Raw genomic sequence first — 26,888 nt, 5'->3', positions numbered from 1 at the left:
CTAACAATTCTGTTTCCAACTTCGATTTCTCCACCTGGAATCCTAACTTTTTATCCTTTTTAAAAATTTCTTGAATCTGAGCGTAGTGTAACCAGTCTCGCACTTTGTCTTTCATTTTTTCCAAACTCTGCAATTTCCAATTATTGCCCTCTTTCTCTATTATTTCCCAATATTTCGGCCATTTCGCCTCCATATTGGGTCTTTTTCGGGCCTTGGCCTCCAAAGGTGATAGCCATCTTGGAGTTTTATTTTCCAATAGGTCTTTGTATTTTGTCCAGACATTAAACACTGCTTTCCTGACAATATGATTCTTAAAGGCCTTATTGATCTTAACTTTATCATACCATAAGTATGCATGCCAACCAAATGCATTGTTAAAACCTTCTAAATCTAACACATCAGTGTCCTCTAGAAGTAGCCAGTCTTTTAGCCAGCAGAAAGCTGCGGCTTCATAGTACAACCTTAAGTCTGGCAGGGCAAAGCCCCCTCTTTCTTTCGCATCAGTTAATATCTTAAACTTAATTCTGGGCTTTTTGCCCTGCCAGACAAATTTAGAAATATCTCTCTGCCACTTCCTGAAACACTCCGTCTTGTCCACAATTTGCAATGTTTGAAACAAAAACAACATCTTAGGCAATACATTCATCTTAATAGCAGCAATTCGGCCTAGCAAAGAAAGCTTCAATTTTGACCAACTGTCCAAGTCTCTCTTAATTTCAGACCAACATTTTTCATAATTGTCCTTAAATAGACTCAGATTTTTTACTGTTATGTTTACCCCTAGGTACTTTACTTTTTTAACCACAGTTAGTTCTGTTTCTCTCTGAAACCGTTCTGACTCTGCATCTGTCAAGTTTTTCCCCAACACCTTAGTTTTCTGTTTATTTAGTTTGAAGCCCGCTACCCGACCAAAGTCCTGAATCAATTGTAACACTCTTTTTGTGCTAGATTCTGGCTCTTGCAATGTCAAAACAAGGTCATCTGCAAAAGCTTTAAGTTTATATTGTTTCGCTCCGATCTGAATCCCTTGCACCAACCGGTCCCCTCTAATCAAGTTCAAGAGCACCTCCAGGACAGAAATAAACAGCAAGGGGGAAATCGGGCAGCCTTGTCGTGTCCCTTTTTCAATCTTAAACTCTTCTGTAACCACATTGTTGACTATCAGTTTTGCCTTTTGTTCTGAGTAAATCGCATCAATCCCATTTTCAAAACCCCGCCCCACTCCCATTTCTTTTAAATTCCCCTTCATAAATTTCCAAGAGATGTTATCGAAGGCCTTCTCCGCGTCTATAAAAATTAAAACTGCTTTAGTGTTAATATTTGTTTGCAAAAGTTCCAAAATGTCAATAATGTTCCTTGTATTAGCAAACAAGTGTCTTCCTGGGAGAAAGCCTGCCTGGTCTTTATGAATTATCTCATTTAAAACTCTTTTGAGTCTTCCTGCCAAAACGTCAGCAAATATTTTATAATCCACATTTAAAAGGGAAATGGGACGGTAGTTCTTAAGTTGTGTCTTTTCAGTTTCTGATTTTGGTATCAATGTGATGAAAGCTTCCTTCCACGATTCAGGCGCCTTCTTTCCCTCCATAATTTCATTGCTGACCTCCATCAGTGGTTGAATCAAATAGTCACTTAATGTCTTATAATACTTGGAGGTCAAGCCATCTGGCCCTGGAGACTTGCCCAGCTTCATATTCTGAATGGCATGTTCTATCTCTAATCGTGTTATTTTACTATTCAGGAGTGATCTATTTTCTTGTGATAGTTTTTTAAGTCCATTTTTCTCCAAAAATTTTGCAATCTCTTCCTCATTTTGTGGCCCTTGAGTGTATAATTTCTTAAAATATTTCTGGAAACATTTTCTAATTTCCACCGGGTTCTGAATATATCTTCCTTCTATTTCCAAATTTGTTACTATGTTCAACTTTTGTCTCTTCTTCAACTGCCAAGCCAGCAGTTTCCCACATTTGTTAGCCGATTCAAATGTTTTTTGTTTCATTAATTTAATCTTCCATTCTATTTCCTGATTTATCAGTTTGGAATATTGTGCCTGATGAAGTTTAATTTCTCTCAAGATCGGCTGTGACTTCGGGTTTACTCTTAGTTTCTTCTCTAACTCTTTAATTTTCCCCAAAATCTTATCCTTTTTCTCGTTTTGTAGTCTTTTCTTTATAGCGTTCTGTTGTATCAAGAACCCTCTCATCACAGCTTTGCTTGCGTCCCAGATTGTTCTTTTTTCCACTGCAGTGTTCAAATTTATCTCAAAGTAGTCCTTTATTGTTTTTTTGGCCTTCTTAATAATCTCCTGATCTCTAAACAAGTTGTCATTCATCTTCCATCTAAAGGAGCCGGTTGGTAATAATGTCATGTCCATTTTCAACGCGTTATGATCGGAGCAGGTCTTTGGGCAGATTTCCACTTTCCTAACCTTAGGAGCAAGACCTCTAGAAATCCATATTTGGTCAATTCTTGTCCAAGTCAGTTGGGCTTCAGAGAAAAATGTTCCTTCTTTCCCCAAGGGGTTCTTTGTCCTCCATATATCAATCCAGTCCATATTGTCTGTCATTTCGAAAAAGGTCTTTGGTAGTCTGCCATCTTTAGTAACCTTTTGGCTTTGTGACCTATCCATGTTCGTTGAAACGATCCCATTCATATCTCCCATCATGATGATGTTATCATAGTCCAGATAATCCAGCATAATCTCATGCAACTTCTTGTAGAATTCTGATTTCCCTTCATTTGGAGCGTAGATTCCTAATATCAAAATTTTCTCTCCTTGGTGCTGTATTTCAATTGCCAAAATTCTTCCATGTTCATCTTTAAATAGAAATTTTGGTGAGAGGCTCTCCTTTGCATATATCACCACTCCTCTCTTCTTAACTGAATCCGAAGATATAAATTCTTGGCCTAACCTTTTATTTACCAATATTTTTCTGTGGAGCCTAGTCACATGTGTTTCTTGTAGACAAGTAATGTCTAATTGCTCCTTTTTTAATATGTGAAAGATTTTCTTCCTTTTTTCCGGGCTGTTACAGCCATTTATGTTCCAGCTTAAAAGTTGCAGAGACATCCTGGATGGATCTGTTTAGTTTCCTTGGGATGGTGTTTTGTTCTGTGAGTCTTCAGGGTTCTGTGGTACAGGTACCTGTGGTGGTTCAGGCCCTGAGGGTAGTTCAAGTCCTTTATGAAGGTCCTCTCCGTAGGCAGTCAAAAACTTATCCCTATCTTCCAAAGTTCTAATTTTAATCTTCTTCCCTCTAAAGGTAAAGGATAATCCTTGGGGAAAGTCCCACCTAAAGATGATTGAGTTGCTTCTCAGCAGTTTTACTAAGTCCAAATATTCAGATCTGAGGTCCAACAGCTGTTTAGGAATGTCCTTAAAAATCTCAATTCTTTTGTCCGAAATGTTCAGGGATCTTCCGTAGTGCAGGCCCAAAATCTTGTCCCTTTCCTCCTTTGATCTCAACGTAATCAAACAGTCTCTGGGCTTCTCTCTCTTTATGAGTCTTCCAAGTCTGAAGGCTGACACAATTTTAAAGTCTTCCTCCTCTAGACCCCAGAACTTGGAGAATTCTTTGGTCAAAAACTCAGCTAGATTGCCTTCTTCCACTTCTGGTATCGATCTTATCCTTAAGTTAGTCTCCCTGTTCCGAAGTTCCAACATAGAGAGGTAGGTCTGGTGTTCCCCAACCTGCTTGCTGAGCGGCCTTACTTCTTTTTCCAACTCTCCCACTCTTTGGCTGGTCTCTTCGGCCAGTTTCTGATTTTCACCTGCAGCCTCCTTCAGTTGTCCGATTGCTTGTGCATTCTGTGCAACTTGCCCAGATAATTTGTTTAAAGTTTCTGTATTAAGGTCAATTTTCGCAGTTTGTTGGTCAACTTTCCTGTCCAAAGACTCCAATTTCTCAAGAATTCTCTCTAATACAGAACCAGATCCTCCTGAGGCCATCTCTTCTAGTTGTAATTCCTCAGTTTCTCCCTCCCCTGCCTGTGACAGGGAGGTAGCTTTTTCCTCCGAGGGCAGAGTAGGCACAGATGATCTGCGTGTTTGTGAGGCTGCAGTTAAGGTTGTCAGAGTTGTTTGTCTAGTTCTTAATCCCTTTCTTTTTGCGCCACTCATTCCAAAGTTATCTAGCAGTCAAGGTCAAGCTGAGTTGTTCCCATGAGAAAGCTACGGCCCAGGTGGTAGCAGTCAAACAGAGGGCCGGGAAATAGAAAGTAAAACAATGTTTTTGTTATAAATCCTCAATCCTCTAGGGGGAGCATAAAATGTCCTAAGAAGAAGAGTCCATTCCAATCATACAAAATCTGAACCAATACTTAGGGATCTTCACAAAAGTAGTTTTAGCAGAGTTGGTTTTAAGTTTGCCACAATATTTCAAATTGTGCTTACTGGAGTTCCATAATGCAAGAACGTGACCATTCTGAACTCCCTCAGACTGTCTCAAAGTTTAAGTACAATGTATCCAAATTTGCAGTCTGACAGTTCTACTGCTCAGGCAGTTCTGACACCTGGGCTTCTTAAATAAAGTTGTAATCCACAAAGAAGAGGATATATAAGTCCTGATAAAAGTCCAAAAATCAGTTGCTTACAGTCTTTAAGGGGATTGAAAGTAATTTCTGCGGGTGCTCAATCTGAGCTGTCAAAAGTTCTCTCTATGCCTCCACTCCTCCTGCTCTTTGCTTTAAAAGTCAATGGCTGCGGAAGACGGACTTCCTTTTCCTCGTCTCTCCGCTTTCAGCTTATTTTCAGTATTTTTAGTCCCAAAATTTAGTAAAATCCTCAGTTACTCACGGGTTGTTGCGTTTTAGAATCTTGTGTTGCAGGAAGAAAGGTCGGCGCTCACCGGCAACAGCAGCGCGGCTTCGCTCCGCTGAATGCGCATAGACCCACAGCGCCGCTGCCCCCTCTGCGATCCGGAGCCCCTTACGGGGTTCCCTCAACGTTTCGGGGGTTGCTCCTGGCGCCCGCCGGGTCCCGAGACCGCAGGCTTCCGCTGCCTGCGGTTTTCCAAAATGGGTCTCCGCTTCGCCGTAGCGGACGACCCTTTTCCAGCGGAGCTTCCCTCTCCCGGTTAGGAAAGGGCAGCCATTACCGCTCGCGCCGCCTCCGGAAGTCCCCAGGAAGGCAGTTTTAGCTAGGTGGCTCCATACCCGATGACGTCACCTGTTTCCCTACTGAAAAAACAATTAACTAGAAAGGAAGGGTGTTTTTTTTATCTCATGTGGTGGTCTTCTAGTAAGGTTAAGGCTTACTGGGAAATGATATATAATGAAATGAAAGGGATGTTTAAAATAAGGTTTGTAAAAAAAACAACAACCCAGAAGCTTTCCTTTTGGGCATTATAGGGACAGAACTACCCAAACTGTATAGAGATTTATTCATGTATGCGACTACTGTGGAAAGAATGTTACTTGCCCCAAAATGGAAAGAAGCAGAAGTTCCAGCAAAGGAAGAATGGATACAAAAACTTACAGATAAACTGTAAACAGATAAGAAAAATTGACAGGATTATTGTAATAACCTGCCGTTTCATAAGAGTTTATACTTAAAGAAGATGAATAAATAAGCGAATTAAGTTAATTTGGATACGCAGAAGGTATTAAAAATAAATTTAAGGAACCGCAGAAAGAGGGGGAAGGAAGTCGAGTTTTGAAATGTCAAAATGATTGCAAAATCAGTGAAATGTATAAACCTGAAAAGTACAAAAAAAATAGAAAAAGAAAAAATGAAAAAACAATTAACTAGCTTTTATATCATTCTAATTTTACGTACTGGCAATGAAACCCTTTCTGCAGGGCCTGTTCCCTTGTAGGTCTAAGGTGCACTTTGCACTTTGATAACCTAGGTTGAATTTTATCTGGTTTACATTTTTCACTGACTGGCAGATACAAGTAATAGACTATATGGAGATGGCAGAAATGACTGGCAGAATCCGAGACCTAGGAGAAGAGTCGGTGGAAGAGGACTGGAAGAAGTTTAAAGACTATCTGCAGAAATACTGCAAAATTTATGAATGTTAAAATGATGTCGGATATAAAAATAATATGGCATTAGTGACAAAGTTAAAAAGAGTATGCAAAAAAGGGTTAAAGACTAGAGATATATTATGTTAAATTTAAACAATATGGTACAAGCGATTAAGTTGTGACAGAATAGGTCGAACTATATAACTTTCAATGAGATTGGAAAGAGGGTAAGGATTTGCTGAATCTGACTGGGCAAAGGGGAACACAAAAAAGGGAGATGTGAGGAAGTCAAGAAAGAGGGTTAAATAACTATGAAGTTAAAAATTGTATTTTTCTTTTCTTTTTTATGCTTTTTACTATCTTTTTCGATGTGTTTTTTTTTCTTTTGTGTCTGCTTTTTTTGTTGTTGTATGTATTTATGTGTTTCTTTTGTAAAATCTTAATAAATATTCTTATAAAAAATAAATAAATACATTTTTCACTGACAGCTGGTTACCTCCAGCCGAGCTTTTTTTTCATCTGCAGGAGCAGCCTAACCTTTATAACCTAGGAAATCCTGCTTGCAGATTTTCCTATTCTTCCGTGGTCAAATTGCATGCATATATATTATGGCTGATCTTTGCAATCAATGGCTTGTTCCCAAGCTGCACCGAGGCAGCAAAGGCATTGCAAAAACAAATAAAAGATAAAGCTTTAAAGTGGCTGTTGTGAAATGCTGCAAATATTGAAATGTGTGTTGCTTGTGCCCAAGAACACCTCATCGCTATTGTTACTCTACATTAAAAACAGCACAAATACTGAATCATTATGAACCATTTCTAAATGAAACACCAGCACCGAGGGAGTCAAAAGGAACCCAAAAGTGTTAACAGTCCTGCAATGAGCAGGGCGGTCGTGTTGCTGAATAGTCATCTTCTATAGTAGATCCTGTCCAAAGTCATCTTCTATAGTAGATCCTGTCTGTGAAATGCCCACCCAACTGAGAAGCCTGCCTGGCAACAACCTTGTCATCGTTTGGGCTGCACCAATCATGGGATGCTTTTTCTCTTATTTCTGTGTATTGTTTTTCTACTGTACAGTCATACCTCGGGTTGAATATGCTTCAGGCTGAGTGTTTTGGGGTTGCGCTCCGCAGCGACCCGGAAGCAACAGAGCGCGTTACTTCTGGGTTTCGCTGCTTGCGCATGCGCTCAAAATGACATCACACGAACGTGTGGAAGCGGCAAATCGTGACCTGCACACATGCAGATGCGGGTTGCGTTCGCTTCAGGATGCGAACGGGGCTCTGGAACGGCTCCTGTTCGTATCCAGAGGTACCACTGTATTTTATTCTTGTAAATCATTTTGGGACCTTTTGATTATTGAGAAAGTCAATAATACAGTGGTACCTCGCAAGACGAATGCCTCTCAAGACGAAAAAGTTTTCCGTTTTTTGAGTCGTTCCGCAAGACGAATTTCCCTATGGGTTTGCTTCGCAAGATGAAACATCTTGCGAGTTCTTGCGAGTTTGTTTCCTTTTTCTTAAAGCCGCTAAGCCGCTAATAACCATGCTTCGCAAGACGAAAAAACCGCAAGACGAAGAGACTCGCGGAACGGATTAATTTCGTCTTGCGAGGCACCACTGTAAACTGATAGAGGAGAGGTCTACTGATGGCTACCAGCCACAATGACCATGTTCTGCCTCTGGCAGTTGGGAGGCAGCAATGCTTCTGAATGCCAGTTCTTAGGTTCTTGTGGAGCCTCCAGCTCCAGAGGCAGTCTACCTTGTTTCCTAGGTTCTTAGGATTATTTGGCCACTGCAAGAACAGGATGTTGGACTAGATGGTCCTCTAGTGGCCAGGCTCTTCTGATGTCCTGAAAACTAAACTTCCTCTGGCTGACACACACACACACACACACACACACACACACACACAAAAAAAAAACATCTCCCCATCGTTTACCAGGTTGTTCTTCGTCTTGGCCACGTTTGGGTCGTCAGGCCCCAGCCGGGTCTGGTAGATGCAGAGAGCCCTCTGATAGTACTGCTCCACCTCCTCAAACTTCCCTTGGTTCTGGCACAGGAGCGCCAGGTTGTTCAGCTGCTTGGCCACGTCCGGGTGATCGGTGCCCAACACCTAAAAAACAAGAGTGGGTAAGAGATTCTATCATTAGGACCTGGGTGACACTGCCTCTCTCAGCCTGGCCTACCTTGCAGGGGTGTTGTGATGGGGATTAAATGAAGGAGGGGGGGGGAAACCAGGCATATACTATCTAGAGCTCCTCGGGGGGGGGGGGGTGAGATATAAATGCATTCATTCTCAAAGTTTTGGGAGAAAAGAAATGCGAGTTTTCTTTTTAAAAATGCAGATTGATGCAGTGCGCGCGCACACACAAACACACACACACACACTGCTTTAATTCCAGAGGCCAGAAAGAGGTTGATTTCGCCAGCCATATTGTCAGACCATCCTACTGCTAAAATGTGAATTTGAAAGAGGGCTTCGTGTATTCCACAATTCTGGGTCCGGCGCTCAGTGCTGAGATCAGCATAATCGGAACCTTGTCTGTCTGTCTGTCTGTCTGTCTGTCTGTCTGGTTTGTTTTTTTTAAATGAAGCTAAGTTTCTAGTCCTTAAGACAGGGTGAATACAGTTTTTCTTGGGGCCTGCGCTAAAGCCTCTACCTTCTCTCGGATCTCCAAGGCTCTCTTGCAGAGCGGCTCAGCTTCTGTGTATTTCCCCCTCTTGCCATAGAGCACGGCCAGGTTATTAAGAGTCGCGGCCACCTGTCAGAAACAGGAGGAAAGGTTTGATTATTTCTTTATTATTATTTTTTTAAAAAACCTTTATTAAGCATTCAACACAAATTTGCACAACAATACACCATGTTACATTTTCTACAAACTACATGAACGTACTTTATGTAGAAAAAGAAGAAAAGAAAAAAAGAGAGAGAAAAAGAAGAAAATAAAAGATAAAGGATGGATTAAATAAAATAAAATAAACGTCCGATTATTCTCATTGTACTGTATCTCATTTATTATTTTATACACAGTATCTTATTGTTATTATTTGTTTTTCTGGTACCACTGTATATACAGGAGGTATCAGGGCAGTTCACAGAATAAAATCAAAATATAAAACCACAAAATGCAGAATCAAAATAAAAACAACAGGACAGTGGTATCTCAGGTTAAGAACTTAATTCGTTCCGGAGGTCCGTTCTTAACCTGAAACTGTTCATAACCTGAAGCACCACTTTAGCTAATGGGGCCTCCCGCTGCCGCCGCGCGATTTCCTTTCTCATCTTGGAGCAAAGTTCTTAACCCAAGGTACTATTTCTGGGTTAGCGGAGTCTGTAACCTGAAGCGTATGTAACCTGAGGTAAAGGTAAAGGGACCCCTGACCATTAAGTCCAGTCGCAGATGACTCTGGGGTTGCGGTGCTCATCTCGCTTTACTGGCCGAGGGAGCCGGCGTACAGCTTCCGGGTCATGTGGCCAGCAGGACTAAGCCACTTCTGGCGAACCAGAGCAGCGCATGGAAATGCTGTTTACCTTCCCGCCGGAGTGGTACCTATTTATCTACTTGCACTTTGACGTGCTTTCGAACTGCTAGGTTGGCAGGAACAGGGACCGAGCAACGGGAGCTCACCCCATCACGGGGATTCGAACCGCCAACCTTCTGATCGGCAAGTCCTAGGCTCTGTGGTTTAACCCACAGCGCCACCCACCTCCCTTGTAACCTGAGGTACTACTGTACTAATAGTGACACCCTGAACTTGGGCAGGTAGCAAATTGGCAGCCAATGAGCAGACCTCTGAGCCCAGGACTTCCATGCAGACAAGTCCTCAATGCTGTCAGCAATTGTGCTGCAGCATCTGGCACTAACTGCACTATTTGGGGAGGGGCATCGGCCAAGCTCTCCTCACTGCCCCCCCTCGAAGGCCTAGCACCTTTTAAACACCACATCTTTGGGAGCCTGGACCATAAAGAAGGCTGATCGCCGAAGAATGGATGCTTTTGAATTCTGGTGCTGGAGGAGACTCTTGAGAGTCCCATGGACTGCAAGAAGATCCAACCTCTCCATTCTGAAGGAAATCAGCCCTGAGTGCTCACTGGAAGGACAGATCCTGAAGCTGAGGCTCCACCTCCTGAGAAGAGAAGACTCCCTGGAAAAGACCCTGATGTTGGGAAAGATGGAGGGCACAAGGAGAAGGGGACGACAGAGGACAAGATGGTGGGACAGTGTTCTGGAAGCTACCAGCATGAGTTTGACCAAACTGCGGGAGGCAGTGGAAGACAGGAGTGCCTGGCGTGCTCTGGTCCAGGGGGTCACGAAGAGGCGGGCACGACTAAATGACTAAACAACAACAAATCTTTGGGAGCACAAACGACTCTTCAAAACTTCCAAGAAGAGTTGTATTTTTCCTAAGAGAGTGACCTGCCCCTCCCAAGAAAAATGGTGTGATGGCCTGGGATTCGGACTCGGATGCTGAACCTGAGGGATCCCAGCCTGCACAGGAGTCCCTGCCTCCAGAACCAGCTGAGCCGGGGCCGGGGCTTGAGCCTGGAGGGTCCTCACCTGTGCTGGATCCTCAGGCGCAGGCACTAGCTGAGTCTGCTCTGGCTCCGGAGGTGATGGAGGACCCATTGCCTGCAGGTCCTCCACTCTCAGCCCCGTCAGGGGAAGCTGAGGTTGCCTCTGGGTCCAGGAACCCTCCAGCCTCTCCTGAGCTGCAGAGGCTCAGGGCAGAGAGGCAGAGGGAAGTAAGTTCCCGCAGGAGGAGGGCTCGCCTCCAGGCCAGGAGAGGTGAGTCACCTGTGGACCGGGGCCGCCCTATGCCTTGGGGCAGATAAAAGCCGGCCAGCCCAGTCCCAAGTTGCGGAAGCAACACTGTTGGTCACCAGTTCCTGCCTTGCTCTTCTGCCAGAGTTCCTGACCTCACCTGACTCCCTGCCCTGCACACAGCTTCAGCTTTTATGGCCTGCCTCCATATTGCTCCCTCGACCTCGGACTGGACTCGGACCTCACCTCTCGATTAACCCACGGGACCAGCACAAATGGTCTCTGCCCCCACCCATCCAAATACTGTATTTTTCGCCCTATAGGACGCACTTTTCCCCCTCCAAAAATGAAGGGGAAATCTGTGTGCGTCCTATGGGGCGAATGCAGGCTTTCGCTGAAGCTTGGAGAGTGAGAGGGGTCAGTGTGCTTCAGGAAGCTATCAGCAAGCCTGGGGAGCCCGCGGGAGTTCCTGCAGGGCTCCCTAGGCTGTGGATAGCAGTCTGCTGGCCGGAGTACGGGGGGTGGATTTTTTTTCTTTATCCCCAGTGGCGTAGTGTGGGGGGTGCAGGGGGGGCCGGCCTCACCGGGCGCAACATCTGGGGGTTAGGGTTAGGGGGCGCAAATCCACAGGTTAGGGGGCGCAAATTACTTGCCTTGCCCCGGGTGCTGACAACCCACGCTACGCCACTGTTTATCCCCCCCCCAAAAAACCTAGGTGCGTCCTATGGGCCAGTGCGTCCTATAGGGCGAAAAATACAGTACTCCCAGAGGAGAAAACACAAGGAAGAGAAGCCTTAACAGGACCCAAGCAGCATCACCCCCCACCGAGCCCCGGACGGACACTCACGGCGGGGTGTTCCACACCCAGAGTCTGTTCCCGGATATCAAGGGCATCGTTCAGCAGCTCTGTGGCCTCCTTGTACTTGTTCTGGTCCCTGCGGCAGAAGAAGTCGGCATAAAAAAACACAGGAGATAGAAAAATGTTTACTGAATATATGAGAACAGCGTACAGCTGAAAACGCTGGCAGCACTGAGATAAATTCAACAGTGTAAATAAGTTTTGGTGGATGCAATAATGGAGTACTGAATGGCATAGTTTTTGTAAAATATGTAGGGATTTATTATATGTAACATGAACCATGGAAAGAGAAGAAGGGAAGTCGCTGATAAGGATGTATAAATGAGGAGTTTAAATTGTAAAATATAAAATTTAATTATAGATAGATAGACAGACAGACAGATAGATAGATATGGCCTTCAATTTGAATTAGCCTGATCCTCTATTCCCTTTTCCCTTTCCTCTTCTATGAAGAAATCCTTTCTGGGACCCCACATTTAAATTCTTCCCTGGTCTCCTTGCTGCCCTAGTAGGACCAACTTGGCTAGTTAGCCCTGGTGATCATTTGATGTCTACTGACTGGGGCTCCCCCCCCCAAAAAAAATGACCCCTGAATTTTTGAATTTTATTGATATTGATGCTGCATTTTATGTTGTTTTTCATGCTGTTTTAAAGTCGCATTTTAACCAATGTTTTATATTTGCTGTTAGCCAGCCTGAGCCTGGTTTTTAAACCGGGAAGGGCGGGGCTTAAATAAAAAAATATTATTATTATTATTATTATTCTATATATGTCATGCGAAAAGCATTGGTGTCTCAGCCACACCTGCAGAAGGAGTCGGCCAGCAGGAGTCGGCCAAACATGGTAGGACATCTCTAAAAGTTGCAACCTCAGGTTCCTGCAGAGGATGCTTATAGAATTGGGGAGTCGGCAGGGCCACCCAAAGGCCATCTAGCCCAACCCCCTGCAATGCAGGAATCAAAGCTCTAAGTCTTCTCTTTCCAAGGCTCTTCTCAGCAGCCCTGGACCCTTTCCCACACAACGCCCCCCATGCCACCCCCCTTACCTATAGACCAAGGCTAAGATGTTCAGCATGGTGGCCACATCTGGGTGGCTGTGTCCAGAGCTCTTCTCTAGGTCTTCCAGCGCCTGTTTGCAGAGGGGGACGGCCACTTCGTAGCGCCCCTGGGAGGCGTACTGGATCACCAGGTTGTGGAGGGTGCGCAGCCGTGCTGGGATCTCGTAGCCCCCTTGCTGAGCGGCCGAAGCGGCTGCGCTCGGGCTCCCTCCTGCCACAGACAAGAGAGACAGGTAAGTCGGGCCCATTGCAGGAGGAGATTCCTGAACCCAGAACCCATCCGAAAATGTCGGGGGCTTAGAACAGTGCTTCTAATGTGGAAATATGGAAACGACGACGGGTGCCAGGATTGAGATTTGGAGTTATGCTTCAAGGTCCAGACTCTGGGAAGCCCGAAAAATTAATAATTGCACTTTGGAAGATAATTCACACTTTTTTATTTTAGTTTTTTATTGGATTATGATTTGATATGTTAGTTGGATGTTTTTTATTGGAAAATTAATACAAGTGATTTAACAAAAAAACCAAACATTGCTTCCCAAACTTTTGAGAGCCGCTGTCCCCTCGGTTCCAGAAACTCAGCATTATTCAGAATAGCAGTTTGCACAACCCGCTAAGGAAGATAATGTCACAATAAAATTATAAGGTAAAGGTAAAGGGACCCCTGACCATTAGGTCCAGTTGTGGCTGACTCTGGGGTTGTGGCGCTCATCTCGCTTTACTGGCCGAGGGAGCCGGCGTACAGCTTTTGGGTCATGTGGCCAGCATGACTAAGCCACTTCTGGTGAACCAGAGCAGCGCACGAAAACGCCGTTTACCTTCCCGCCGGAGCGGTACCTATTTATCTCCTTGCACTTTGATGTGCTTTCGAACTGCTAGGTTGGCAGCAGCAGGGACAGAGCAACGGGAGCTCACCCCGTCGCAGGGATTCAAACCGCCGACCTTCTTATCGGCAAGTCCTAGGCTCTGTGGTTTAACCCACAGCGCCACCCACGTCCCAATAAAATTATAATCGGGAATAATTAATTAATTGCACGTTTGTTTAAAACCCAATTAAACTATGGAGTTTAATTAGTTCAACAAAACTAATTGATTTGATCCTGTGATTCCAGCTTTTCAAAGTCCGGATACTTGTTGGCACCTCCAAGCGCCCTCCCTTTGCCTATTAGCGCTGCCCCCAGGTCACCCCACGGCCCCCCACAAACAGGAGAAACCACCCACTGGGTTAGAATACGGCCTTCACTGGGGTGGGGTGAAGGTTAAACACAACCCCATGTAACTCAGCCGAAAACTGGCCCTACTGTCTCGCTACCAGGAAGAAGACCAGTGGGGGTTTTAGGTTACTAACCAATCACTTAATTCCACTTTGCCAAGACATTCTATCTCTGACTGCGGGGTCACCACACCAGGGAAGGAAAATAAGAACGAACCCAAGAAGAGGGTGCTGGATCAGGCCAAGGGCCCGTCTAGTCCAGCATCCTGGAACGTGTCCAGAGGAGGGCAACCAAAATGGTCCAAGGCCTGGAAACGATGCCTTATGAGAAACGGCTAAGGGAGCTGGGCATGTTTAGCCTGGAGAAGAGGAGGTTAAGGGGTGATATGATAGCCATGTTCAAATATATAAAAGGATGTCACATAGAGGAGGGAGAAAGGTTGTTTTCTGCTGCTCCAGAGAAGCGGACACGGAGCAATGGATCCAAACTACAAGAAAGAAGATTCCACCTAAACATTAGGAAGACCTTCCTGACAGTAAGAGCTGTTTGACAGTGGAATTTGCTGCCCAGGAGTGTGGTGGAGTCTCCTTCTTTGGAGGTCTTTAAGCAGAGGCTTGACAACCATATGTCAGGAGTGCTCTGATGGTGTTTCCTGCTTGGCAGGGGGTTGGACTCGATGGCCCTTGGGGTCTCTTCCAACTCTATGATTCTATGATTCTGCCTTCACAGGGGCCAGCCAGCTGCCTGTGCAAAACCAGCAAAGCAGAATTCAGGCATAAGAGCAACTCTCCCCCCCCCCTGCTGTTTCCATCAAGTGGGATTCAGAATCATTGAGGCAACCAATTTTGGAGACAAAGCACAGCTAGTATCCATCGGCAGCCCTTTCCTCCTCCATGAATTTGTCTCGCTTTCTCTTAAAACCATGTAAGTTGGCATTGAAATAAAAAAATAATAATAAGATCTTATATAGATAATAAATGTGCATAAAGGTACCAAGCAAACATGTACATAAATATATATAAACCACATGTCTGAAGCAGCACAGGAACAGCCATGGCTCCCAAACTGACCAAATGTTTTCTCTGCAAGGTCAGAGGAAAATGGAAAAGCCTCCCCATTGTCTTTTCCTTCACAAATCCTGTCTTAAGGGTATGTCTGTGTATGAACAGGTTGAGCCTGTGACCTGGCTCAGGAACTAAGTATTTATCATTACAAAAGACTGGCCAGGCCCCCCAGGGTATCCAATCAAGTGAGCATTAACAGGTGACCTGCCAGACAGGAGATAAACAATGCACTCAGATTTCTGCTGTAGACCGCCTCTTCTGTGAAGTAGGTATGATATATCGGGGTGGGGTGGTATTGAGCTACACCCCTTCTGTGATGTAGGTATGATGTTTCTGGGGGTGGTCTTGAACTCCAGGGTGGGCAATTTAAAATGTCTATATAAGGGCGGACACACCTGTGTTCTAGGTTCCTCCTCCTTTCCTGCATGTGGGGGGAGCACCCCATTGCAACAGATCAATAAAGATCAGGCTTACGAGCTGCTTTGCTTCTCAATATTCTCTGGTTGGCCTCTGTTCTTTTCTCCGCCCGATGGAGAACCTACAAAGGACTCTATAAGGGCTCTTGTGTCCCCCCATAAGGGCAGATTTTCATTTATTACAGCAGCTACCACTGCCTCCTGTGGCAGGGAGTTCCACAGTTTAACTCTGTGCTGCGTGAAGAAAGACTTCCCCAGATCATAAAAAGGAACCCTTTTCCTGCTGGGTTTTTGAGCAGCTGGAGAAGTAGGCATGCTTAGATACTTGAGTAAAATATTTATTCATTTCCATTCCATGTTTCTCACTCAGCAAAGTGGGATCAAAATGTCTGCATGCATCCATCCTCTTTCTACCATTGTTCCCTTTTTAACCTCAGCCATACCCAACAGGTGCACAGGTGAAACACCCATGTCACCTGGCCTGCATTCAATGGAGCCCTTCCTCTGAAACGCAGGCTATTCCTCTGAAACTCAGTAAGTCTCTCTAAAGCAGCCTCTCCCCAACTACAACTCCCTTGTACAGTGGTGCCCCGCAAGACGAATGCCGCGCAAGACGGAAAACCCGCTAGACGAAAGGGTTTTCCGTTTTGGAGGCGCTTCGCAAGACGAATTTCCCTATGGGCTTGCTTCGCAAGATGAAAATGTCTTGCGAGTTCCTGCGGGGTTTTCCCCCCTTCCCCCCCTTTTTCTAAGCCGCTAAGCCGCTTATCAGCTGATCCGCTAAGCCGCTTAACAGCTGATCTGCTAAGCCGTTGAGCCGCTTATCACCTGATCCGCTAAGCCGCTGATCCGCTAAGCCGCTAATCAGCTGATCCACTAAGCCGCTAATAGCACTAATCCGCTAAGCCGCTAATGGGCTTGCTTCGCAAGACGAAAAAACCGCAAGACGAAGAGACTCGCGGAACGGATTCTTTTCATCTTGCGAGGCACCACTTTACTATAACTCCCATCCGCCCCAACCACCATGACTGTCCACTGTCATGGAAGTTGTACAGTAGTCCCTTGGTTCTCAAACGTAATCTGTTCTGGAAGTCCATTCCAAAACCAAAGGTGCGTTTTCTCATAATGCAAAATGAATTAAATCTGTTCCAGACTTTTAAAAACAAACCCCTAAAACAGCAATTTAACATGAATTTTGCTATCTAACGCAGGCTTCCTCAAACTCAGCCCCCCTAGATGTTTTTTGCCTACAACTCCCATGATCCCTAGCTAGCAGAACCAGCGGTCAGGGATGATGGGAATTGTAGTCTCAAAACATCTGGAGGGCCGAGTTAGAGGAAGTCTGATCTAACAAGACCATTGATCCGTAAAATGAAAGTAATAAACAATGTACTGCAATCACACAATCAATCAATCAATCAATCAATCAATCAGTAGCTGAACTGGGTTCCTCACTGTCGCAAAAACAAAACAAAAAGAGCCGCAAGAACGCCAAATAAATAGCAAAAGCAGATGGACCTCAGCATAACAGTCAAAACGGAAGTGTGGCACTCCAATCGGAAGCATAACACTCAAATTGGAGAACGTTCAGATTCCGAAAAAAGTTCGCGAACCAGAACACCTACTTCCTGGTTTGCAGTGTTTGGGTTCCACGTTGTTTGAGTACCAAGGCGTTTGAGAACCAAGGGACCACTGTAGTCCCCCCCCCCCCAATGGAAGGCACCCAGTTGGGTAATGCCGGCCTGAGGTGCTGCTTTTGTGCAACTGGAAACAGAAAGTTGACCTGCGGCCAGAACTGAGCTCCCACTGAACCTGTGGACGGGCCTCGGTTTCATTGCAAGTTGGAGTTAAGCCTCAAAAGACATGCGCAGGTTAACGCGCATCATCGGCCCATGTACGCACCCTGCCTCTGCTCATCGTCATCGTTGGGGAAGAGAGAAGACAGGCTGTCCTTCCTTTGCTCCGAGTCGTCTTTCTCCGCCTGTAAAGAGAGTAAACGCAAGGCCCACATATCCCGGCTTAGAAATAAATAATAATAAGAAGAAGAATAAGAATAAGAATAAGAATAAGAATAAGAATAATAATTTATTTGTACCCCGCCCATCTGGCTGGGTTTCCCCAGCCACTCTGGGTGGCTTCCACAGAGACCAAAAATACACTAAAATGCCACACATTAAAAACTCCCCTGAACAGGGCTGCCTTAAGATGTCTTCTGAATGTCAGGTAGTTGTTTATCGCTTTGACATCTGGTGGGGAGGGCGTTCCACAGGGCGGGCGCCACTACCGAGAAGGCCCTCCGCCTGGTTCCCTGTAGCTTTGTTTCTCGCAGTGAGGGAACTGCCAGAAGGCCCTTAGCACTGGACCTCAGCGTCCGGGCAGAACGATGGGGGTGGAGACGCTCCTTCAGGTATACTGGGCCAAGGCTTTCAAGGTCAACACCAACACTTTGAATTGTGCTCGGAAACGTACTGGGAGCCAATGTAGGTCTTTCAAGACCAGTGTTACGTGGTCTCGGCGGCCGCTCCCAGTCACCAGTCTAGCTGCTGCATTCTGGATTAGTTGTAGTTTCCGGGTCACTTTCAAAGGTAGCCCTACATAGAGCGCATTGCAGTAGTCCAAGCGGGAGATAACTAGAGCTTGCACCACTCTGGCGAGACAGTGTGCGGGCAGGGAGGATCTCATCCTGCATACCAGATGGAGCTGGCAGACAGCTGCCCTGGACACAGAATTGACCTTCGCCTCCATGGACAGCTGTGAGTCCAAAATGACTCCCAGGCTGCACACCTGGTCTTTCAGGCACACAGTTAACCCATTCAGGACCAAGTGGTCCTCCACACCAGCCTGTCCCCCCAAAACAGTACTTCTGTCTTGTCAGGATTCAACCTCAATCCATTAGCCGCCATCCATCCTCCAGAAAGCACAAATTGCAAAGTCAAAGCAGGTGGGAGTTTTTGCTGTGTTCGCTAAGAAATACAGGGAAGATTTATAGCACCGGGTACCATGATGGGATTTTATGAGACGGACAGATTGTGCAGAATCATTCATGACATGCAAAGCACCGTTCTGCTGGGGGACGGTTATTAAGAAATGAAACGAGAGCGATGAAAGTATCTGGATGACAATGACCACTGGCTGCACAAATCCATCACGTGAGATTTTCCCATTAGCGCTAAGTTCCAAGCTCACGTTGCATTCAAAAGAATCATGTTTCTAGGCCTTATGGAGCAAGGCTTTGACTCACACGGGCGGAATGTTTCCGACCTTGCAAAAATGAACCTGTGCTGCAAACTTGCAGCATGAGCACACAGGATCTTCGGGAGAGAGAAACCCCAGGCAGCCCTTAGCCCATAAATGAAGCACTAGGACTATAGAGACAGGATAGCAAGGGAAGCTTTGGGGACTTGAATGCAGAAGGTCCCGAGTTCAGTCCCTGAAGGCATCTCCAGGGACGTCTGGGAAAGACTCCTTCCTGAAGTTCTGCAGAGCCATTGTTGACCATCAGTGTGGGCAACATTTGACCACCTGGTCCTGAATGGGGTACCTGTGCCCCTGAAGGACCAGGTGCGCAGCCTGGGAGTCATTTTGGACTCACAGCTGTCCATGGAGGCGCAGGTCCATTCTGTGTCCAGGGCAGCTGTCTCCCAGCTCCATCTGGTACGCAGGATGAGGCCCTCACTGCCCGCAGACTGGCCAGAGTGGTGCATGCTCTGGTTATCTCCTGCTTGGACTACTGCAACGCACTCTATGTGGGGCTACATTTGAAGGTGAACTGCAATTAATGCAGAATGCGGCAACTAGACTGGTGACTGGGAGCGGCCGCCGAGACCACATAACACCGGTCTTAAAAGACCTACACTGGCTCCCAGTAGGTTTCCAAGCACAATTCAAAGTGTTGGTGCTGACCTTCAAAGCCCTAAACGGCCTCAAAGCCCCAATATACCTGAAGGAGCATCTCCACCCCCGTCTTCCAGCTCCGAGGGCCTTCTGGCGGTTCCCTCCCTCCGAGAAGTGAGGTTACAGGGAGCCAAGGAAAGGGCCTTCTTGGTGGTGGTGCCCGCCCTGGGGAACGTCCCCCCGTCAGATGCCAAGGAAATAAACCACTATCTGACTATTAGAAGACATCTGAAGGCAGCCTTGTTTAGGGAAGTTTTTAATGTCTGATGTTTTATCTTTTTAAACTATTATTTACAAATAATAATAATAAATTATTATTATTATTATTATTATTATTATTATTATTATTATTATCCATTAGTTCTGTTGGGAGCCGCCATGTGTGGCTGGGGAAACCCAGCCAGATGGGCAGGGTATAAATTATAAATTATTATTACTACTACTGCTACTGCTACTACATGGACCAGGCGGTCTGGCCTGGGTATACAGCAGCTGCATAATCAAAATACTGCATTCCTGAAAACCAAGGGAGATTGGAAATGTGATTCGGGGAGGTTTGCAGGACAAGCGTTTCGAACATCTCCTTTTGGGTGGGGTTTGAGGATCTGCTCCAATAATAATAATAATAATAATACCCCACACATCTGGCTGGGTTTCCCCAGCCTCTCTGGGCGGCTTCCAACAGAATATTAAAATACAATAATCTATAAAACATTAAAAGCTTCCCTAAACGGGGCTGCCTTCGGATGTCTTCTAAAAGTCTGGTAGTTGTTTATCTCTTTGACATCTGGTGGGTGTTCCACAGGGCGGGCGCCACCACCGAGAAGGCCCTCTGCCTGGTTCCCTGTTCACCAAGGCCCGGTGGAATGATTAAGCGAGGGGATCTGGTTAGTTTTCAAAGGTGCTGGGGCTGATGGCTGCTGAGAGGCCTCTTGCCTCTGTGGCTCGCCCTCTAATCCTGGGTAGGTTTCGGATTTGCTGGGAGTAAGGACAAGGCACTTTGCGCATGCTTAGAGAGCTCTGTCCAGCATTACAGATGCAGTAGAAGGCAGCTTCGGGTGTCCCCACAACTCTCATTTTGGGGACTGAACGCCCACCACATCCCCTTGTCTGTACCTGGTCATCCCTCGGGTCATATTGCCTGAGCTGGTTGAGGAATTCAAGGTGCTTCTTTTCCTCCTCCAACTGCGCCACCGACTCCTCGCTGTGCTGAAGCCGCAGTTGGGTGAGCGCCAGTTCGTCCCGCAGCCAGAGGTTCTCCTGGCAGAGACGCTTGACCTGAGCCCGCAGCTTCTGTTTCTCCGCCTCCAGCGACCCGATGTGAGAGGACAGAGCTACCATCATCTGTGGGGCAGGGCGAGATGGAGGAAGGAAACTGGGTTTGTAGGTGGACTCTTTGCAAACTCTAAACTTCTGCAGCCCCCACCATGACAACTCCTCCCCCCGCTGCCTGGTTTAAGAACTTGGTTTAAGAGCCTGGTGGCTGGATCAAGCCAAATAGCCCACTTTCCTTTTCTTACAGTGGCCAAATGCCCCATAGAACCCAGATAGACTGCCTCTGAACCTGGAGGTTCCATAAAAATAATCAGGAGAGCCTGGCTACTGAATCAGTCCAAGCTACGAAGATGCTGCTGCAGTTCTGTATCTTTTCTCTTGTGCTCCATCTGCAGCTCTCAGTTCCATCAGGTGGGGCGGGAGGAAGGGGGGGAGGAAATAGCACCCGAAATAAACCCGCAGATCAGACCATCTATGCTAGTCTACCACTACAAATCTATGGGAGAAGCGTTTGCGGTCCTTCCCTTGTAGCCCTTGGAACACCTGCCTGCACCTCCGCCTCCTCCTCTCTCTGAACTGCTTTCTCTATGGTTGCCCTCGCTCTCCTCTCAAGGCACCTCAGCAATTCATAGGCCATACCAGGCTGCCCATCTCATCTGGGTCCTTCGGTGGCATAGCCGCAGTACTAACGGGAGTGGCGGCATGGGCAGAGGGGAGGCCCCAGGCAGAGACACTCAGTTTGGCGGCCGTGAGGAGGATGGCGGCAGAAGGGCCCGAGTCTCCCACCAGTCCCGGCAGGGAGGGGCTCCCGGGGGCCGAGGCTGTTGAGAGGAGGCCGGAGGGGGGCGGGCCGGGCAACCAAGCAACACAGTTGGAGCCTCCCTCCTCCCTGGCCGGCAGAGAAGGAGGGAGAGGAGCTGCTTCCTTTGAAACCCGGGAAATTTAAGGGACATCATCAATAAGGGACAGCAGCAGGACAAGGCCCTGGGATAAGGGACCGTCCCTCCAAATAAGGGAGACTTGACAGCTATGAGTGGGAGGGAGTTCCGTAGGTTAACTACAAGCTCCATGAAGAAGTCCTTGCTTTTATCAAAAGCATAAATTGTTATACAATGCACCAGGAGTTGCCAACTCTCTTTGTAGGCTGCACACACTAATTACGGCAACCTTTTCTATTAGCTACAACATAATGCTCTTTTTGAGCCCAATTTCAGCAGCGGGGAAAGGCAGGGTTGTGGATGCCATGGGTGCCAGGGAAGGCTTTTGCAGGAAAATCTCTGCCCGTGGGCACCATCTCTGTAACCCCTGGGCCAAAGGAGAAAGGCTCCAGAAAACCGAACCACCCTCATTCAAAACTATGTGCAAAAGTTGAATTTAGTATATACCAAATAAACTTAAGTGTTGGAATTCAATGAATTATATTGCATTAAGTTTCAGGTGTACCACCATTTTGACTTTGATGGGAAGGTGGGCTTAAATAAAGCAAAATGTGTTTTAAAAAAGAAAGAAGTCCTTGCTTTTATCAGCCCTGAACCTCCCAAAATTCAACTTCATCCCATGTTCATGAGCTCTCACGTTACAACACAGAGAAAAACTTTTCTCTAGCTGCATTCCTCATGCCATGCGTAATTTTACAATCGTCTATCCTACGGCCCCTTCCTCGCTTTTTCTCCAAACTGAAAACCCTCAAACGCTGCAGCTTTTGCAATCGGTCCATCCGCTCGATCATTTTGGTCACCCTTTTCAGAAGCTTTCCCAACTCTACCGTATCCTTTTGCAGGTGAGGTGGCCACGATCCCCAGCATCAGCAGCCCAGCCTGCCTCTCTGGCACCTCTTTCCCCACTTTCTTATGTGGGGGGAGGGCCTCGCCCCCACAGATTCCCCAAACACAACCCCCCCCCTCATGTCAGGTTCTCCCCACAACTCCCAACTGCACCCAAATTTCGGTTCCTTCCCAGAAATTGTGAACATCCGCCCCCCTCCGAAGCTGGAACTCTGGCGGACATTCTGTGACATCACAGCAGCCCAGCCAATGGCTTCGCTGCAGCGTACCTGGGCCTCCGCAATGCCCAGCTCAATCCCTTCCAGACTCTTATAGACAAGGTCGTGCTTTTCCTCCAGCAGCTCCAGCGCCTGGATGTCCACGGCCTCCGCATCTGTCTCCTCGGCCTCCTCTCTCTCGTCCAAGAGCTGTCTGTCCCTCAGCAAAGCCTCTTGCAGCCGGTGATGGATGCTCTTGTTCTCGCTGCGCAGAGCCTCCAGCCCTTTCATCACCTGACGCGTGTGGACGATGATGTCGTCGGCCGTCATCCTCTCCGATTGGTTGTCGCCAATCTCCACCAGGACCGACATGGCGGGGTCAAGTCAGCCGGCGAGGAGAGGGGAAGAGGAGCCCAAAGGTGGTGTCTTCACCCTTTGGGCGATGCTCAGCTTCTGGAAAAAGAAAAATAGGTGCTGGGGTCAAGGCCCGAGTTGTGGCTTTCGAGAATGTAGCTTCTCCTCCGATCCCAGCAGTGAGGGCTGCTCGGAACTCTGCGCAGACTCAGAAACCCAGCCAAGTGGGCAGGGTCATAATCATAATACAGTGGTACCTCGGGTTACAGGCGCTTCAGGTTACATACGCTTCAGGTTACAGATTCCGCTAACCCAGAAATAGTGCTTCAGGTTAAGAACTTTGCTTCAGGATGAGAACAGAAATCGTGCTGCGGCAGCGGGAGGCCCCATTAGCTAAAGTGGTGCTTCAGGTTAAGAACAGTTTCAGGTTAAGAACGGACGTCCGGAACAAATTAAGTACTTAACCCGAGGTACCACTGTATATACTGGAGGTATCAGGGTGGTTCACAGAATAAAATCAAAATATAAAACCACAAAATGCAGAATCAAAATAAAAGCTACCTCGGGTTACCTGTTGCTGTGCTGCTGCTGCACGATTTCTGTTCTCAACCTGAAGCAAAGTTCTTAACCCGAGGTACTATTTCTGGGTTAGCAGAGTCTGTAATCTGAAGTGTCTGTAACGTGAAGCGTTCTTACCTCAGGTTAAGAACTTTGCTTCAAGATGAGAACCGAAATCGTGCTCCAGCGGCACCGCGGCGGCAGGAGACCCCATTAGGTAAAGTGGTGCTTCAGATTAAGAACAGTTTCAGGTTAAGAACGGACCTCCGGAACGAATTAAGTACTTAACCCAAGGTACCACTGTAATCATAATAAATTTTATTTATACCCTGCCCTCCCCAACCAAAACTGGGCTCAGGGTGGCTAACACCAGGTATAAAAACAATTGATTAAAATACAACTTAAAAACAAGATTAAAATACAATATTAAAATGCAGCGTCATTTCAGTAGAAACTCAAATCAAAAACTTTTGGGGGATGAAAACGTCAAGTCTTCACCAAGGCCAACTATCCACACTGGTCCTACGTGGACCAGAAAAAAGCCAGGGAAGTCCCCAAATAGGAGTTCCATCACAGAAGAAGAAAGGAAAAAGGAAAAAGGAAAAAGGAAAGAGGGGATCAAGTTGATTCCAAGCCAAAGGCCAGTAATAAAATTATCATCATTTCAGGGCCAGTTCCAAGCCCTACTCTCTTTTTGCTCTGTATCCGCTAAGCCAAAATCCATCGCTTATTTTATTTTTATTCGACAGGATTTATATATTACATAAATCATCCCTTAAACAGTTTGCACATTGGAATATAAAATGTTCATCATTATTATATGATTGAATGCTAAAAAGCAAATTAAGCTAAAAATGATCAATATATGATCTCGGTTAAAAAATATACGCTACCAACTAAAACTCTAAAATTCTAAAGGAATAACCGGGAGCTGGGAATCAGATTTTTGCCATGCTTTTTATGAAAAGAACCCAAATTCAGAAATGTTATGGGGAGGAAAATTAACACCTGCAATATTTTGTGGCACTGGGTGCAAAGTTTGCTCTAAGTTTGGGATTTAGCAATACAAAGTAAAAACCCCACCCGAAAAAAGGTTGGTGATCTCACCAGCCAGACAGGAGATAAACTGCAGCAGACAAGCTGAGCTTAGTCCAAGGTTTGGCGGACCCCCACGGAAGACGGTTTGGCCGGCTCCCTTCTCACCATTTGTGAAGGTTTCGCCCCACAGCTTCCCTTCGTCACCTCGGCTCTCGCCAGAACAGGTCCCGCCAGCGGACCCGCCCGTGAGAACAAGCCGGGACGTGTTTGCTGGCGGAGAGTTCTCTGCCTCCGTGCAAAAAACACGAAGCGAGTGCTTAAGAAGGTGAGAAAACACACCGGATCATCAACTCAGGGCAGCCTTTCCCAGGTAGAGCTCTTCCAGATGTTTAGGACTACAACAGAACATAAGAGGAGGTTGCAGGATCAGGCCAAAGAGGGAACCATCTGGTCCAGCATCCTCTTTCAAAGTAGCCAACCAGATGCCCATTATGGGAAACCTGCAAGCAGGATTCGAACACAGAGCCCTCTCCTTCTGGTTTTCAGACGTTTTGCTGCCTCCAACTGTGGAGAGCAGAGCTAATAGCCATCGATAGCAGCCCTCTCCTCCTCTAGGTAAAGGTAAAGGTACCCCTGCCCGTACGGGCCAGTCTTGACAGACTCTAGAGTTGTGTGCCCATCTCACTTAAGAGGCTGGGGGCCAGCGCTGTCCGCAGACACTTCCGGGTCACGTGGCCAGCGTGACAAAGCTGCTCCGCCAAACCGGCACCAGAGCAGCACCCGGAACGCCGTTTACCTTCCCGCTAGAAGTGGTACCTATTTATCTACTTGCACTTAGGGGTGCTTTCGAACTGCTAGGTGGGCAGGAGCTGGGACCGAACGATGGGAGCTCACCCCGCCGCGGGGATTCGAACCGCCGACCATGCGATCGGCAAGTCCTAGGCGCTGAGGTTTTACCCACAGCGCCACCCGCGTCCCTCTCCTCCTCTATTAATTGTCAAATCCTTTTTCAAAGCCATCCAAGTTGGCAGCCATCCGTGCCTCCAATGGGAGGGAGTTTCATAGGCTAACTAGGCAGTGCATGAAGAAGGACTTTGTTTTCTCCATCCTGAATCTTCAGTCAGCTTCCCTGGCTGCCCATGAGTCGTGAGGGAGGAGGATAACCTTTCTCTAGGAAATTTTTCTATGCCGTGCCTTATCTTATAAGCTTCCATCATGTTGCTTCCTTACTCGCCTTTTCTCTAAACTAAACAGTCCAAAATGTTGCAACCGTTCTTCACATGGGAGTGGCCCCCTATTTTGGTTGCCCTTTTCTAACCGTATAATGCCCTTTGTGAAACAAGGCTACCAGTTGGGGAAGGCTGACTTAATGTGTAGAACATTAAGAACATCACTTATGCGGCACAGGAACAAAATAATCGTCATAATAGCCCCCCACCCCAGTTTTAACAGGCCATAGATTATTTAACGGCTCAAGACCCCAGGGTAAAGAGGACTGCTTTCGCCTGGCGCCTGAAGACACTGAATGAAGGCTCCAAGCGAGCCTCTCTGGGGAGAGCCTTCCACAGACAGGGAGCCACCACTGACAAGGCCCTGCTTTTGTGTTGCCGCCCTCCAAACCTCTCATGAAGGGCCTCAGGAGAGGCGGTCCTTAAGGTATTGAGGTCCTGAAGTGTGCAAAGCTTCATAGGTCAGCACCGGCACTTTAAATTGGGCCCGGACACTAACTGGAAGGCTTGGGAGAGCTCCTGTCCACAGACACCCATCCCCACTCCATCGGATCTAGGCTCCGCGACTCTGCCCCAACTGCTACACTAGCTTTTCCCATCCTTGGGTCCCCAGAGGTTGCTAGACTACAACTCCCATCATTCCCATCCAGCATGGCAATCGTCAAGGATGATGGGAGTTGTAGTCCAACAGCACCTGGGGGAACGTCGATTCAACCCCAACAATTTTCTAGGTGTTCTACCTGGAAAGGAGAAGCAGAGGCCTTTTGGGTAGGACCAAAGGCCTCTCCAGGCCAGCATTCTGTTTCTGGAGAGCACCTAACCCCACCTTCCTGGGGAGCCCAAAAGCAGCCAGGCCCTCTCCGGTTTAGAATGCACACTCGCCTGGGGCGACTCGGAAGCTTTTCCTTTTTAAAAAAATAAATAAATTTTTATTAAGTTTTGCACAAATATCGCCAAATAAACAATTTCCCACATAACATATTTTCATCTTTTGGATTTCCCTCCGCTTCTCTGACAATCATCCGTGTTTGAATTTTTCCTACGCATTCCCCAAATTTAGTATTGCCTTTTAAAATACCTTTACAAACATGTTTACATTCTTGCAATATTCCTTACTTTTTCACAAAGCTTCTTTAAAACCCACTAGCGTTGTTTGCTCATCACATACACTCTTCAAATACTCTGAAAATTTTCCCCAGTCCTCAATGAACT

The 26,888-nt window shown here is 46.7% G+C and overlaps 1 protein-coding gene across 5 annotated transcripts in view; it reads right to left on the bottom strand.

Annotated features, from left to right (window-relative positions):
- Positions 1 to 26,888, bottom strand: part of KLC3 (kinesin light chain 3) — a 39,385-nt gene that overhangs the window by 8,524 nt on the left and 3,973 nt on the right. For 3 of the 5 annotated variants that reach the window (XM_083753957.1, XM_083753955.1, XM_083753959.1), the window contains exons 2-8: positions 22,570 to 22,950; positions 20,358 to 20,585; positions 17,250 to 17,328; positions 12,642 to 12,864; positions 11,585 to 11,672; positions 8,635 to 8,736; positions 7,914 to 8,087 (exon numbers count right to left, since the gene is read on the bottom strand). In XM_083753957.1, the coding sequence (XP_083610083.1) occupies positions 7,914 to 8,087; positions 8,635 to 8,736; positions 11,585 to 11,672; positions 12,642 to 12,864; positions 17,250 to 17,328; positions 20,358 to 20,585; positions 22,570 to 22,869 (1,194 nt within the window). In that variant the 5' untranslated portion in view covers positions 22,870 to 22,950. The other 2 variants (XM_083753956.1, XM_083753958.1) reach the window with 2 other exon arrangements.

Source organism: Podarcis gaigeae (assembly GCF_964106915.1).
Source record: "Podarcis gaigeae genome assembly, chromosome: 8".
NCBI lineage: Eukaryota > Metazoa > Chordata > Lepidosauria > Squamata > Lacertidae > Podarcis > Podarcis gaigeae.
The sequence above is the reverse complement of the archived record's forward strand: the minus strand, read 5'-3'. Positions and strand labels throughout refer to the sequence as shown.